The sequence below is a fragment of the Dendropsophus ebraccatus genome, chromosome 2 (assembly GCF_027789765.1).
Source record: "Dendropsophus ebraccatus isolate aDenEbr1 chromosome 2, aDenEbr1.pat, whole genome shotgun sequence".
Lineage (NCBI taxonomy): Eukaryota > Metazoa > Chordata > Amphibia > Anura > Hylidae > Dendropsophus > Dendropsophus ebraccatus.
Genome location: NC_091455.1, coordinates 62,517,769 through 62,535,348, shown reverse-complemented (window position 1 = coordinate 62,535,348; position 17,580 = coordinate 62,517,769). Strand labels below are relative to the sequence as shown.

The following is a 17,580-nucleotide window of genomic DNA, read 5'->3' as shown; positions in this document are numbered from 1 at the left end:
GTGTTGTATGAACAAGCTAGATTCCATAGACCTCAATAGATGCAACTGATCAAGAGCCTGTAGCTGTCTGATAGCTCCCCAATTCAGTGTACATAATGTATCCCTGATCAGTTGTAAAATGTTTACGTAAAATATATTACAAAGTGGTGTTGGGGCCCTATGTAAAATATGTACATTAGTGTAAAAGCCATGACAGTAGCACTGATAAATCACTACAAAAACAGAGGATCTACTGTACTGAAGTACTGTGACATCAGTACAGCTATACATACATACCCTGTTGTCTTATGTCTTAGATCGATTATTACTTCAACGTCTGCCTGAGAACTATTGGAAAGCACAAGAGTAACTGGAACTATACAGAGACTGCAAAAAGAGAACAAAAGCAAATTATTCATACTGTGAAGGTGGTGGGTTGGACATCATGTGACAATGAGGATACAACAAAAATTAAAAACATATTGAGGGAGATTTATCAAACATGGTGTAAAGTGAAACTGGCTCAGTTGCCCCTAGCAACCAATCAGATTCCACCTTTCATTCCTCACAGACTCTTTGGAAAATGAAAGGTGGAATCTGATTGGTTGCTAGGGGCAACTGAGCCAGTTTCACTTTACACCATGTTTGATAAATCTCCCCCATTATTCCTACACTTTAAAGCAATGCAGATTATTTGGATTTTCTAACTTTTAAATAGTTAAAAAAAATGACACCAGAGATGAGTTAGGGCTGCATTACACGGCCCGATGACTAGTGTAAGCAGCACCAATCTGCTAGATCATCGCTTGCTTACTGAGACCATTCAACAGCTCAATTATTGTGCAGCAAGGGATATATAATATCGTTAGCGATGTCCGTGCAGCCTAGTGATTGGTTGAGCGGCTTGTTACTTCAGAGATTGGCTTTGAAGATTCAGCAGCGGCTGTAGGCAGAAGGGAGAAGGACAACGGGGATCGTGGACAAGTATGTATAAACTTTATTTATTTATTTTTACCCAGTCATCAGACGTTGGCCACACATCGCTATTACATGTATTAATGCACAGTCGGCCATCATGGTTTCTTTGGCTGATCGTTGACTTTAGTACACAGAGTGATAATCTGCCGAATCGGCCTGATTGGGCAGATTATTACTCTATGCAATAGGGCTGTAAGATTTACTTAATCCAAATGTAATTAATCAGTTGTCAATACGTTTAGTCTTGTATTTCAACTGTATTTTTATTTCAATATATAGTCTTGTGTTTCAATTCCCCCTGCAGAAGTTGTGTGTGACTGTCCTCAAAAGATACCACTGCACACTATCTGCAGATCCCGATGTGAGAGGGTGGTGTCCTGTTATGTCTCGTAACACTCCCGTACACTTTACACCAGTGCTTTTCCGTTGAGTCACCTCATAGTTGTTGATGAGGCATAGCCGAGGAGGCAGTTTTAATAAAAGTGACTATAAGCTGCACAGTCCTTTCCCTGGCTGCATCAATATCTCATTTAGGGATATTATTCACTTATTTTGTACTTATTTTAATTTTTTACAAAGTTTAGGAGACAAATTAAGGATAGACTGAGCAATAATTTAAAATTTTACATGGACTTCCACCACAGATTGTGAGGCCCCGGCATCACTTTGCTCTGTTAGGTAAGGCTCCAGTAGAATAAGTTTGAGAAGCGCTGCTTTAGACTATTGACGCCCAACAAACCAAAAGAGTCTCCCTGCAGCAATCTCATGCATGTGCACACCAAAATTTTGGCATGATGGGAATCACATTAACACCTGATGTCAGCACATACGGAGATAATAACTACATATCGCTGCAATAAAGTACTAATACACAATTTACAGGCAATTAAACTTAACTATGATGTATTATATGTATATTGCTGATATAAATGGTGATCACGGATTTATTGCATCAATCAATTAGCGTCTGTATAGTAAAGGATGTCTCACACCTTGGTAAAGCCGGTTATTGCTTTACTGGTATGCCGCAATGCTTATTCCACCTCCTGGCTCACAATAGCAGCAGGGAAACATATAGCTCATATATATATATATATATATATATATATATATATATATATATATATATATATATATATATATATATTTTATAACCTAAGTATATAACAGCGTATTCCCAAAATATGCACATACTTGGATGACTAAACATGGGATGAGCAGCAATCCCAATAAGTTACCTTTTCTGATGGAACGGGTGATTAAATGATTCCGGGTAGTGAAGGCTTGTCTTTATAAGATTGGAGAGCTGTTCTGGAGATGGTCTCACAGGTACCGTCATATGTTCTGGTCTACTAAATTTTAAAAGAACCATTTCTGGCTGCTCCTTCATTAGAACAAGAGAGAAAGAGTGTAAATGGAATAACCCTACATTTACAAATGATAAGTAAATAAATAGTTAATAGAGTATTTTATACCCCAAAATACCGTTTACTTTCACATTCTGGAAGCAAAAAAAAAATTATTGTTTGTAGCTTAAAGTGACACTGTCACCCCCTTTTTGCATTATGACATCTCTACACAGGTGTAAAGGGTAAATTTTGCGGTTTTCATACCTTTTTTTATATCGTACGTCATGGTGCTTGTTCAAGTAAAAAGTGATCTTATCAACTGCAGATTGTGTTAAGTGGGCGGGGCCTCGCGGCAATAGCACCACTTAGCCATGCCCACCGCACCACTGTTGGCCTAGACCTTTAGGCCAGCCTGTTCCAATGGTCGACAAGGGGGCGAGGCCAATGGTGGTTCGGTGGGCGTGGCTAAGTTGCGCTATTGTCGCGAGACCCCGCCCACTTAACACAATCTGAAGTTTATAAAAGATCACTTTTAACTTGAACAAGCACCATGACGTATGATATAAAATAAGGTATGAAAACTGCTACATTTACCCTTTACACCTGTGTAGAGATGTCAGAATGCAAAAAGGAGGTGACAGTGTCACTTTAAAGTGCAGCAGCAGGCTTGCACCAATGCTCTTTTATTAGTTGTTTTTCACTTTTTTTCTGCTACAACAAAACAGCATGTGGTTTAGGCCTCATTCACACGTTCAGTAGTTTTTAAGGCCAATATATTTTGTCTGCAATCCTCAAAAAATGTGTTTATAGTACATCCATGTTTTTTGAGGATCCACAAAAAAATGGAAGTGGTGATACATATTTTTTGAAGATGTTGCAGATGTGTCTTCCGCAAAAATTACAGGTTAGCCTTCCATAGACTTCTATGGGTAAATCCATGCTGCGATTACAGCCTGCGCTAGGACAAGTCCTATTTTTTTGTGAAACCATGGATAATGTGAATAGCCCAATCAAAATGATTGAGCCCTAAATATGTCTAATTGTGGAGCTGCAATTAAAAAAACATTCACGGAATGTGTGATTAAGGCCTTAGGGAAAAAGGGGATTGTCTTAAACTGATGCACCCTATGCCAAAAAGGGCACCAGACTTCTGCCACAAGATTCTGGCACACCTTAAGCCAACTGATGGGTAGTGTCCATGAAGACTAGACAATCTAAATACACAGACTGAGGCTGTATCTTTGGACTGTCTAGCCTAAGTTTACACTAAGAATAAGACAATTTTAATAAATCAATCTCACTGTGTATGGGCGAGAAATTTACGACATAATGGACCCAATTTTTTTATTTCTACAAGTGATAATCTGCTGTCTAGCAATCCCACCATGCACATTTACTCATCATTTATTGCATGTACCGTATTTTCCCGTGTATAAGACGGCTTTTAACCTTGAAAAACTTCTTAGAAGTCAGGTGTGGTCTTATAAGACGGTTATGGTCAGCCAGGGCTGCGGTCAGGCAACGGTTAACATAATCCAGCATATAAGGCGAGCCCCTGACAATCTTCCTTAAAGTCAGGGGTAGTCTTATACGCTAGAAAATACGGTATATGACTGGGCTTACACATGCCAATAAACAAAAAATGTAAAAACACACAAAAGACTGATTGATGGGCTGTATATGTCCAAAGCACCCAGTGTCACAACACAGAACTGCTTGACACCTTATTGCAGTTCACAGACAGTGGCTTCCATAGATTACCTGCTTTTGTGGAAAGGATAATGCTTCTGTTCCAACTGTGTGCAGAGTCACATGATGTTGGCCTTCTAAAATTAGCTGTTTGTTATCTTCTACCACATATGCCTGAAAGGAACAATTGACAGATGTGTATATTGCATTGTGGACCTTGGTAGCTATTCATTTTTATTACCGTGTTTCCCCGAAAGTAAGACCCTGTCTTACATTAATTTTACTCCCAAAAGTCCCACCCTGCCTTACTTTCGGGGGAGGCCTTACATTGGGAAATTCCTCTACTGTTTTTCCTCCTAGTCATTCCCCTTCCTTTTTTCTGTCATTCCTCCTCATTCCCCCTGTACTTCTCATGCTTCCTCTCGCTCCTCCATATTCCTCTCCTGTATACATCCCCATTCATTTCCCCCTTATTCCTCTTTGATCCTTTGGATTTCTCATGCTTCCTCCCACTCCTCCTTATTCCTTTCCTATCCTTCTTCTTATTCATTCCCCTCCATTTCCCCTGTTCCTTCTCATTCCACAGACACACATACACACCTTACCTTTCTTCTGTCTCAACGCGATTCCTCTGCGGTACCGGGCTGACGAGGTGACGTTCGGCCAATCAGCTGCGAGCCGGCTGACTGGCCAATCGCAGCTCGAGCTGACTGGCCAATCGCAGCTCGAGCAGCAGGATGCGCCGCAGGCCATTTACTGAAGGCGGAATACGGGCGGCTCCTGGATGGAGCGAGGTACCGTAGCAGTTCCTGTACTTTCCCCAGGGACCCCACCCATATGCGGCCTTACATTCCCCCCTCCCAGCTACCCTGCTCTACAATCGGGGGGTGCCCTACATTGGCGGACCCCCCCGAAACCCTCACCCTGCCTTACTTTCGGGGGGGTCCTACTTTCGGGGAAACACGGTAGGTATAACTACAGTATAAGCATAAGAAGAAAATTCCATTTTGAGTTGCCCATAATCATCCACTTCTTTAAAGGGTTATACCAGTGTTTAAGGAAAAGAAAAAAAAAAAAGAATATGCTGCTGGAGTGGGGACTGCCCACACTAGTGTCATGTCTCAGCCTTGTTTCTGATAAACATGATGTAAACTTAGCAAGCAACCTGTCAGCTCCTGCTATCACTTTCATAAAATGTTGTACTGCTAAGGCTAGGTTCACACTGCGTTTTCAGCATCCGTTTAACGAATCCATTTTTTGCAAAAAACAAATTGCAAAAAACGGATGCATTTGTGTGCATCTGTTTTTGATCCGTTTTTCCATTGACTTCCATTATAAAAAAAACGGATCAAAACGGATGCGTTTTTTTTTTGACGCACAATAAAGTAATGTTGACACTACTTTCTTGACCGTTAAAAAAAAAAAAAAAACGGATCCGTTAAACGGATTGCAAAAACGCAGTGTGAACCCACCCTAAGGAGTTTGATATTAATAATATATGTGATGCTTGATCACCATTATATGGATTGGGACAATTTAAATTTTCTCACCTTCCACAATACAATTATATTAAGATTTACTTCACTGCACTTCTGTATCAACCGTACTGTCTCATCGGGTGGGCACTTTGCTGATCCACTTGTATGGAGAATTTTTTTCTTCTTTAACTGTGATAAGCAACTTCGGAAAAAGAAATCTGCACAGGGAGTGGTCGAGCTTATTATCTGCAAATGAAAAACATATGGCCATGAACTGCTGTATGGGTGTCACAAAGAAACTGAGCCAACAGTTGTTCAAGGAATTTAAGGGGAGATTATTAGGAAACACCTCTTTATCATACTGGAGTATTTCAACCTCATATCAATATATTTCCTCCCTTCACGATTTGTGGGGGTCAGACCTGTGGGCCCCGACTGATTCAAAGAATAAAGGGGCCACCTTCACATATAGCTGAATAGGAAAGGTTGCAGTTCCCTGCACAGCAGCGCTGCCAGGAGAGAAAGTGTAGATGGTGACAGCGCAACAACCCCTTTATTCTCCACATCAGTTGTGGACCTAACGCTTAGACCGCCACCCACCGATTATAAAGCCATGGCGTGATCAAATATTGCATCAAGGTGTATGAAAAGGTGTTACGGTGTTAAAAAAAAAAACAAAAAAAACATAGTTAATGCTGTAACCATCAATAATTTACAGCTGGTTTTTCAATCAATGCCATAAAACTGATGTCCTGTGCTTTTTATGAAGTATAGGTGCAGTTTTAAATAGAATATCACCACTGGATTTGCAGGCAGCAAGTATGGAAACATTCTCATTTACAATGAGAAACTAAAACCCTCCTCCTGGTGATGTCCACCTCTGAAATGTTGTCCAGCTCTCTCTTGTAAAGAGCCGTCCATCTGGGTCTTCACCACATTGCATCAGCTAAAATGACCTACCTGTTCTCCTCCAAACACAATGTCGCCAAAAGTATATTTGTCCAATGGCTGTTCAGCACCTAAGTGTTAAAGGCAAAGATACAATATTAGCAACATCAAAACAAGTATAATATATAATGCAAAATATTCATTTTAAAGTGTTGCTGTTGTTATAGCTTTCAAAATCGCTAGTAGATGTGAAATAAAGCAAGTATGCATTTTACATTCCTTTTTTTTTTTTTTTTTTTTCCTATCATGGGAAACCCTGTGTTTAGTCTTTTTTTTCCCCCCAAAGTAACTAAACCCAGGAAGTCCTGTGTATCCCAGGTCATCTGCGCTCAGAGAGAAGGTGGTCATGTGACTGATGGACACACTGAGCCGCAACACTCTTTTAAAACATAATTTAAAAAAATATATTTATATGTATATAGACTTTTTGCCTTTTTAATGTAAATTGCAAACTTGATTTATATTACATCCCCTGTTGATTTAGTTTTTGAAAGTTATAGCGGCAGTGACCCTTTAATAAACGGTTACTACGATTTAATGAAATCTTTAAACGTGTCACACAGACATCTCAAAAGTCTTACTACACACTTACAATGGAGCTCGTCTCCTGCAATGAGTCAGATTGTGCAGCGGTCCTGCCTCTTTCTAGTGATCAGTGGGGGTCTCAGCACTAGGACCCTGAACAATTACATCTTTTGACATGTCAAAGGCTTATTTAACACTTACATGAATGTACAAATTCGTTTAAAGGACGAGAAAAAAAGACAAAGCATCCACTGGTTGCTTGCCAGTCCCCATTACATATGGTAAGACTTCATGAAAAAAAATCTGACAGCCTTACCCCCCCCCCAATGACTAATGGGACTGCATTACCCTATAGAGTTAGTAGATGGAGTCTTAAGGTCCCCATATACCTTAGACCTGGGTACGGTTGTCAATCTAAGGTGTATGGGGCTATCATCTGTTAGTGGTTACAGAGGTCTCACTGCAGCTTCTCTCGCTTTCTGAATAAAGGTGTCAGCTGTAATTTTCTTTTACGCCCCTTTGTTGAGAGAGAGAGAGCGCGAGAGAGAGAGGGAGAGGGAGAGATAAGCTGCAGGGAGAATTCTCGCTTCAGCTTACCCATCCCTATAGAAAACTTGGCTGTTATATTCCAGGGTTATTGCTTATCTAGTAAAATAAAAAGCAGCAGTACAATATCATCTGTAGATATTACATAAGAAGTTATATTGAAAATACCTTACCTAAGGAGGATTGTTTGCACCGAACCACTTTGAAGCACATTTTGGCTCGCTCTCTGCTGGTCAGTTTGGTGTCTATTGAGAAACAAATGAATACAGTGACATAATCTCCTATAATGTAGTGGGACAGGTCCAGATTACTTTATACAACTTTGAGTATGGCCTACACTCTTCATAATGCTCTGCGCCAACAGCCTCAACAGAGTCAGCAAGGAGTGCAAGGAAATTTGAGCTTTGAAGTAAACTCTGGCAGGCTGTAACTAAAGGATCAATATACTGTAGGTAAAGCAATGAACTTATAATAAATTAAAAAATGTTGTTCAAAAGTGGACGTATACTTTAAGGGGTATTCCCATCTGGCTGTTTATGACACATGCACAAGATATGCAATAAATGTCTGATAGGGTGGGCTGTTTTACTAAATGTGCAAAATTTCCATTTACCTATATGGGAAATACATAAAGGGGAGCATTTATCAAGACCAGTGTACCTTTATATATATATCATACATAAAGCCCTTCCCCCATGCCAAATCTACTGAGAACCACACGCTTCTTACTAAATACGGTGAATCTGTTTGAGAAATTTACACCAGCTCATGATAAAATCGGGCGTGGGCATGCCACCTTCCCATTTTATCCACCCATCAGGCAAGCAGGGCATATGTTGGCAAAAAGTATGATTTTTACACAAACCTTTGTGAACATACGTTGGGCGCTGTGTTTATAAATTCCCCCAAACTGTGCAAAAGCCTACAAATAAAACTGGGGCTGCAGTAGAAATGTAGTACAGAAACATCTCAAAATGTACTGCTGTACAGCGGATGACAGTATCTGCAATGCTTCTCAAACATAAAAGAAACCTTAAAGAAGCATTCTACCTCTATTTTTCTATTATTTGTCCCCTGGCAGCAGGCTGGCGCATATATTTACCAATGATGATTGGTGTCCTGCAGCACAGCTTCATTACGGTCCTGTGACGCCATTCAAATCCTGTGGGCATCCATGTGACCTCCATGTGAAGTCAGGGTCTTCAGTGCATCTCTATGAAAGTGCTCTCATAGAGATGCATTGGAGACAATAACTTCCGGTCTTCAGTAGCCCTGGAGAAAGAAGAGGCTCAGAAGAGATGTGACGTCACTACACGTAAGATTTGATGAAGCCGCGCCGCAGGACACCGATCGTCATTGTTAAGTGTATGCACCACGTCAGTTATGTGCCAGGCTGTATATCAGCGCCATAACTGACCCTACATACCTCCAGACTATACTATATGGTTTATTTTTATTATTATCTTTATTTTTATTCTATTTTTATGTGTATTATGAAGAGGCATATTAAATTTATGTATATTATTTTTCATTTATCATTTTTCATACTCATGAATTTATAATTCACATATATATATATATATATATATATATATATATATATATATATATTCTGCAAGTTAGGACGCTATTTATTTATATAAACAAACATGAATATTTGCATATACACTTCTGTATTTTCCGGTAAGTGCTGTGGAATCTGTTGGCGTTATATAAATAATAATAATAATAATAATAATAAATAATTATATTATTATTAATAAATATAAAATAATTAACTATTGTTTTTAAACTAATATTTATACTATTCAGACACCTATTGTGTTGTAAAAGAGACTATGTAGATCAAGACCCGTCATGGACTTTACAAGACTTGGAAGAATTGATTCCAGTCCAATGTTTACAATATCCAGACAGAAGATTTAAAAGATGGAGGTTATTGTGCCCCAAAATTTCAGGCCACTGACGAAGGGGTACAGAGACACCACAAAACGCGTTTGTAAACCCCAAAATTCATGCAAGACATCCCCCATTAACATTTTGCAAGCTATCACTCAGCAGAAGCCAGAGTTAGACAGCGGGGCCCCGCTGGTCCATGATATCCACATCGAGGCTTCTGACGTCAAAGACACTAAGAGCAGACAGCGCGGGCTTACTGGGACGCTGGAGACTCAATTTGAATCCCCGGAGTGGTGCTTATGCACCAGGATATCATAATATTTCCTAAGATGTTATAAGAGTACAAACCCACACACCGTATACGCAGCAAATACGCAACAAATACGCAGCAGATTTGATGGTTTAGATTTCATGCTGTGTTCAGTTATTTAGATCTAATCTGCTGCGTATTTGTTGCATATTTGCTGCGTATCGCAGCAGTAAATACGCTGCATATACGGTGTGTGGGTTTATACCCTAAAGATACTTCAACTCACAGCTTATACAACGTAGTGCTGCATTGCAACTATATTGAGCTGCTGTCACAAAGTCACAACAGAGCCCGCACGGCTGGACTGCATCTAGTGGTCGTAATAAACTCTCTCTTTACAACATTATATATATATATATATATATATATATATATATATATATATATATATACTTTTTTTGGACAAGTTTAGCAGCAAAGAGACAGTATATATTGGGCTGCTGGAATCCTATGCGCTCTCCGTCCTGACATAGGATCTCTATGAGTCAGCAGTTTCTGGACTACTTTCCCATCATTTGTCTGCGGTCACTACCATGATAGGAGTTGTACTCCAAGAGGGATTCCCTGCTATGTCTACATTTATCTATATGTATTGTTTTAATATGTTATTTTCTGTATTGTTACATTTTTAGTGAACTTTTTTCCATTAGTGGTGGTACTATTAAATACTTCTAATTTATTTCACTCTATGACCTAGAGGACAGACTTTGTGTAAGAATTGCTTTTGTTTGTTTTGGACACATCAGGTATTGTGTCTGTTTACCTCGGTTACTGGGAGGTTTGGGTGAGCTGCACCTCACCTTTTATTGCAACAGCCTGCTGACGGGGGAACACATTTAAAAAATAAAAAAGTAGAATGCTTCTTTAATGTGTGAAGATATAATACACATGACTTGGGTTTCACTATGTTACTCTGCTGGACAGATTTAGGGGAGGCTTTGAGGAGCACTAGCAAGTTGGACATTTCCCTTCTTTGCTCATTGACACTAGTTCACTCCCTTCCAGTTTGTGTTCCCAGTAGCTATAAGCAGTGTAAGAGGCAAATCCATAACAAGGCTCCCCATGTTCCATAAAGATAACATACCTTTATCAGCCGTGGGATTGACAGACTTCTGCAGCTTCCAATTACTACTGCTGCTGGAAACTTGTACTATATGAAACTCTTTAACACCTGCTTCACTCTAAAATCCCCAAAAACAAAACATGTCATAGTAAGAACTATTTACCAAGAAAAACAAAACATGTCATAGTAAGAACTATTTACCAAGAAAAACAAAACATGTCATAGTAAGAACTATTTACCAAGAAAAACAAAACATGTCATAGTAAATACTATTTACCAAGAAAAACAAAACATGTCATAGTAAATACTATTTACCAAGAAAAACAAAACACATGGATGCTGTAAAAACAAAAGACTATCCAGGCATTTGTTTATTATTATTTTTATTGATTTATTTATTTTTATTTCTTAGGGAATGGGTGATTTTTGTTTTTAATTTAACTCATTCTTTCCTCCCATAACGTCATTTAATGACATTTGCTATTATTTAGCTCCTGCATCTACCCACTGATCACATGATGCCATGACACAAGCAAGAGGCCTTACATGCCGAGCCATGCAAAGTTGCTGACTCCTGCTGCTGGCTGCCAGATCTCCTCTCCTGCGGCTGAAGACTCTGTAAGGACAATCAGGAAAATACCAGCAGAGATCTAGTAGACTGACTAGATGTATTCAGTGGATTGCAAATATTTAATGCTGGACTTATAAACTGTCATGCTAATAGATAAAGTATATGTCAGCTATTAGTTGGCTTACTTCAATTTAAAATTGCAATCCAAAAATGCAGTGAGTGTTTTGGTGCATCTAGACCACACCACTTTTACCACGGCCACGTTCCATCTATTTGTAAATATAGTGCAAGTCATGTATGCTCTGGGTAGAAATCAGGCTCTGCCTCTGTCTTTATAATGGAGATTTTCTACTGTAATCTGTATCCTTACAGAATAGGAAGAGTCGGCCTACTGAGAGGCTATATAGTTATAATTATATATTAATATAATATAACATATTAATATAATACAATATATTTTTTTTATAAATAACATGAAAACCAAAATAAATAGGAATATATGATATGTTATATTTGTACTTTAAATATAGACCTACATTAAAAAAAAACCAAAAGAAAACACACATTGGCAAAATCTCCATAAAAATCAAGTAATTGTTTTTTTTTTTAATATTCATTATATATAGCTGTTTCCGATTACATTGTTGTCTTTGTATCCTTCTCCTGCTGCTTTTGTATATTTCCTGTCTTCTCCAGTGCGGTGTGAGGCTCCTCATACATTTAGAGTCTTTGGACAGCCATAACAGCAGATTTAGACTATTTACAGACTACTATTGGAGCTTACAAACATGAAAGAGCATGACAGATGCTGACCAAAGGCAAATATCTGCAGAAAAGTCCATCTGACATGCTGCATATTTCACTCGTTGTCAGGTGAAGTCAATGGTATAACTGGAAAGTAGTTCATAACAATTGACAGACCACCTCCGGCGGGTATGCGCTCCCTTTTCTGACCTTGCTAACATTCACTACTTCTGCCCAAGCCACAGAACACGAAGATCAATCTGTGATGTGATGTATGGAGTCATCATTCAAGACGACAACCTTTTCAGACCAACTATTAGCGACACGTTATTCACCATACGGACATCTGAAGTCACTCGAGAATGGTGGCCAGTTTGATTTTTCAGCTTAACCAACCATGCATAGGCAGGAACATGTTTTATTCCCCTAGAGTTTTCTCACATACAGAAAAAATCCTTCTATTGCCAGATTACAAGGAACACGTCCATGATCTGCACTTTCAGGTTTGTAACAAATGAATAAAGTATGGGAAGTGCCAGAAGAATTTTCTGGAAATGTGTAGAGACAAACTGGTCCAACCCCCAGATCAAATATCAAATTGCCACAGTGTTCTGTAATGTTTCATAGTGATAGATATTTCTAAGACTGGCCTGTCAGTATTGAGAACTCCCACTTTCTGGTGTTACACAGGAAATCTCTATGGTAGATAAAACATCTCCTAAAAATCATGAGAAATAACAGTATGCCCATATCTTGTCATGGTATTTTAGTATAGCTATCTAGTTAGTAGGGATAAAAGGAAGTCTATTGCCCATCATCTCAGACCTATAAGCACTATTTGATGGAGAAGGCTTAAAAAAAAGTTGTTAAACATCGCTTCCTCCAAAAGGACCCGAACGCTTAAAAAAGCTTTTTTTATTGCCCAGGGACACACGGGGAGGAATATATAAAACATCTTTGCCAGTGTATTGGTGTAAAAAATTTGCAAAAGTTTTGCACCAGTCCTTGGTTTGCACAAAATGTGTGGTTTTGCATCATGTATACCAGGGGCTTAGCATAAAAGGGGCATAGCACCCCATACCTGCTAGATTTCCTACAACTAATGCCAAAAAGCTGGTGTAGACTTACACTGAGGGCTACAGATTAGCTAAAGACTTGCGTGTCAAATGCTGCGCAGTGCGACTTCCTCAGGGTATATTTAGGATGAGGGAGCAGTGTATTATGTATATCTAATATCTTCATTGTACACCTATCTGCCCCCCCGCCACACACCTATGTGCATGTATGCTTTGCTCCCCTTATTTTAGGGACATAGGTGGTGCGTGTCCACCATACTAGACAGAAGTAGTGGTGCATTTTATCATGGATTGCATTACACGGTTGTATGTTTTTAAGAGTTTTTAACATTTTCTTTGTGTTCTAATAAAATTATACTTTTTGAAATGATAAAGGTGTGCTGATATGGTGCTTTTCTTTTTTCTTTCTTATACTGTATTGCGATATATTTGAGCACCTTAGCACCCTACAAACTTGTATTGGGTGGTGCCCTCCCAAAAATTTACTATTAGAATCCTACTCCACACTGCTAAGGGGCAACACCCGAAACAGCTATCTGTGGATGCATACCTGGCTTTGGTATTTCCCTAGTCATATCATCATACTTGTAATTGAGCTGGATATTGACTGCAGAGGCCACTTAATATGGTGCTTTTGGTGGTCTCCTTACAGGAGCCCCACCTTTGCTTGGTCCTTACCTGGAGGAATATCTGGCTAGTCCTATGTTTTGAGACTTAGGCTTTTGCCTATTTTAATAAATAATGGGGTGGCGCTCTGCAGTGATGGATGAATATTCATTAGAAGTGGGCCCAGTGCAGAGAAACAGCGTGGAGTATGATTTTTTTTTTTTTTTTTACCTTGATCCTCAGCGTTGTTTCTGTGCAGTTTGAGGTAAAACATATCAGGAAAGACTTAAAGAGGATGTACCACCAGGTACATCCTCTATAACCTGAAGCCACGGATCGAATGGTACCGGCAGGGCAGCGCACTGATTGGCCGGGCAGAACGTGCCGGGAGCCGCCGAAGCAAGCAGGAGCAGGGACCTGGTAATGTATATCCTGGCCGCCCCCCCCCCCCTGCAGCCCCGATCGCCCCCGGCCGCATGATCGCCCCCCACACCCCCCGGCCGCATGATCGTCCCCCGCACCCCCCGGCCGCATGATCGCCCCCGCACCCTCCGGCCGCATGATCGCCCCCCGCACCCCCCGGCCGCATGATCGCCCCCCGCACCCCCCGGCAGCACGATCGCCCCCTGCAGCCCCGATCGCCCCCGGCCGCATGATCGCCCCCCGCACCCCCTGGCCGCACGATCCTGCGGCCGGGGGCTGCGGGGGGCGATCCTGCGGCCGGGGGGTGCGGGGGGCGATCCTGCGGCCGGGGGGTGCGGGGGGCGATCCTGCGGCCGGGGGCTGGGGGCGATCGGGGCCTCAGGGGGGGCGGGCAGGATATACATTACCAGGTTCCACTGATTGGCCGGGCGGGCCCCGAAGCACCGGGAGCCCCGAAGCAAGCAGGAACGGGGACCCGGTAATGTATAATGTCCAGCGGCTAGGGGGTTAATGGGGAGGGCTGCAGACAAAATCCCTGCTGCGAGTTTCTCTGCTAATGAAAGTATAGGGCTGGGATCTGCAGCGAGTCTCGCTGCAAAAACGCAGCAAGGAGACTCGCTGCAGATCCGGCAAGTGGGTTTGTACCCTAAAAATAGAAATTAAACAGCAATCATATAAAAAATAAAAAAAAAATAAAAACTTTGTGACTAAGGTTCATTTTACTCCTCAGTAAACGTTTAGCAACTTGGTAACTTACTGTATTCATGTTTTCCACATCCACAAATACAAGCATGTTTCCTCCTTTGCTCTCCCCATCTTCTAGTGCATTGCTTCTGGAAACAGTAGCCCGGACATTCAAGGACTTGCTGGTACATATAACTGCAGTATGTCTTAACACTCTGTGGCTAAAGAATAAAAAGATCTGTGAAAATATCTGGTAAACCAAAAGTGTTAGCCAGTCTTTGCTATTCTTTCTAGGAGCAGCATAAAGTAGGGATGGGTACACTGGTCAGTCACATATGTGTGAAGATGCCTCAGTTTTGCAGAACTTAAAAGTGTATTTTTCTATATAAAAAAAAACAAAAAAAAAAACTTTCGACATGTCATGGAGACATGCCAAAAGTTTTGATTGGTCCGAGTCTGACTGTTCAGACCCATGGCGATCATAAGAAGGAGCGGGAAAGGACTATGCTGCAGTGTGTCCGTTCCCCGATCTGCGTCAGTGCTCCATAGACTTATGGCCCTATTACACCAACAGATCTGACGACAGATTATCTGCCAAAGATTTAAAGCCAAACCCAGTGGATTTGAAAAGAGGAGAAATCCAGTCTTTCCTTTATGACCTGTTCTCTGGTTATAGTCTGTTCCTGGGTTTGGCTTCAAATCTTTGGCGGATAATCTGCCATCAGATCTGTTGGTGTAATAGGGCCTTTACACTATGAGCCCGACTGGTCACGTGACACGGAGTCTGCAGAGGACTGTGCTTAGCGTGGTCCTCTCCCGGCTTGTTCACGATCAGTATGGCTCTGAACATTCAGACCCGGACCGATCAAAACTTTTGACATGTCTCTATGACAAGTTTTCTTACAATGACTCTTCTGGAGCCTAATACTGTGTGTAAAAAGATTACATTATGCCTAACATCGCTGAAATCATGCTGCAATGGATAACCAGAACAGTCTCCAAAACTAGTAGACACATATAAGCGACTGAAATCAGCATGTCACTATCTACAGTACTTTTACAGAGAAGAGCATACACCGTCTGACAAGTTTTCTTTGAAAGTACACTCCGTATGTTGTTATAAATACATCAAATGAACACAAAATTGTCCCGTGTGTACAACCCCTTCTTAAAATGTAGTTGCCCCAGTAGGTACGAAATAGGAGGACCCTTCTTGCAACTTCCTGCTTTGGCTCAATGCAAGTGGGTTGCCAAGCATGGTGCACACCTCTATGACATACATAGAATGGATGGTTCAGATAGGACAACACCTATAAACAATGTGTGCTCTAAACAAAGACCTCTTGGAGCTTGTATGATTCATTAAATAGCATAAAATAAAGAAATGTCCAATCCTGCTAAGTACAGGAATGTGGTCGGCATCAATTCTCTGCCTAGGACTGATAGATTTCTGCTATTAAAAGGGGTTAATATACTTCAATGGGGACAAAATGCAAAACCAGACACATCCCAAGACACAGGAGATCATTCCTCTAATATGGACAACCCCTTTAATAAACACCTGATCACCTACAGGTGGTAATGCATTAAGAAAAAAAAAAAAAACCTACCGCATCCGTGATCGTTTTTCTGTGCTTTCATAGTAGAACAAAAAGTTTATCTCGTGGACTCCTTCGTCATCAGGTCCTCGTAGCCAAAGTGGAAGCTGCACTGATGCACCAGGAGCTAATACAGAGTCTGTAAGTGGGATATCTACAACCTCCGGCTGGCTTGCACCACCAAAACCAAAGTCTACAGGCGTAACCGATGAAGTCAGCACAGAGCACCCAGAGGTAGAATCTGTAACAACGGTTTTATAGGCGCTGCAGTTCATGGACGCTGCAGGACTTAGTGGTGTCAGTGCCGCTGTATTGCTGCCAAATGTAAAGAATTCTGGTCTCTTGGACACAACTTTGAGTCCTGTCAGTGGGCTTTTGCTTACATTCACAAATTCAACGTGAGCTTTTCGGATTTCTCCACACAACAGTCCAGTGGGAAAGTTTATGAAGAACACCTGTCAATGTAATAGATACAGTAATGTATTATTAAGGTGTTTAGGGTTATACAGCTCATTAAAAATTGATCACTTCTCTCTCGTCCCTTCATTGTTTACCAGCTACAGCTCTTTACTTTTAGTAGCAGCTGTGCCGCTAGCTTACACCCATTCAGAATGGGATTGAGCTGTTATACTAAGGACACCGCTACTAAATGATCTGTGGAAGCAGCACTAGCCAAAGCACCACAACCTCTTTAAAGGAGCGAATACTTTAATAAAAATTTTGTATTGCCCCCTCAAAAGTTATACAAATCCCCAATATACACTTATTACGGGAAATGCTTATAAAGTGCTTTTTTTCACTGCACTTACTACTGCATCAAGGCTTCACTTCCTGGATAACATGGTGATGTCACGACCCGACTCACAGAGCTGTGCGCGCTGTGGCTGCTGGAGAGGATGATGGCAGGGGGACACTGAGGGACACTGAGCATCCCCCTGCCATCATCCTCTACAGCAGCCACAGTCTGCACAGCTCTGGGACTTGGGTGGTGACATCACCATGTTATCCAGGAAGTGAAGCCTTGATGCAGTAGTAAGTGCAGGGAAAAAAGCACTTTATGTGCATTTCCTGTAATAAGTGTATATTGTGAATTTCTATAACTTTTGGGGGGCAA

At 40.9% G+C, this 17,580-nt stretch overlaps 1 protein-coding gene across 2 annotated transcripts in view; it reads right to left on the bottom strand.

Moving 5' to 3' along the window:
• Positions 1-17,580, bottom strand: part of TRAPPC8 (trafficking protein particle complex subunit 8) — a 55,415-nt gene that overhangs the window by 2,811 nt on the left and 35,024 nt on the right. For both annotated transcript variants that reach the window (XM_069957660.1, XM_069957662.1), the window contains 9 exons: positions 16,479-16,921; positions 14,942-15,089; positions 10,786-10,882; positions 7,666-7,737; positions 6,434-6,492; positions 5,546-5,719; positions 4,068-4,169; positions 2,196-2,341; positions 277-366 (listed from right to left, as the gene is read on the bottom strand). In XM_069957660.1, the coding sequence (XP_069813761.1) occupies positions 277-366; positions 2,196-2,341; positions 4,068-4,169; positions 5,546-5,719; positions 6,434-6,492; positions 7,666-7,737; positions 10,786-10,882; positions 14,942-15,089; positions 16,479-16,921 (1,331 nt within the window). The remainder of the gene's footprint in view (positions 1-276; positions 367-2,195; positions 2,342-4,067; positions 4,170-5,545; positions 5,720-6,433; positions 6,493-7,665; positions 7,738-10,785; positions 10,883-14,941; positions 15,090-16,478; positions 16,922-17,580) is intronic.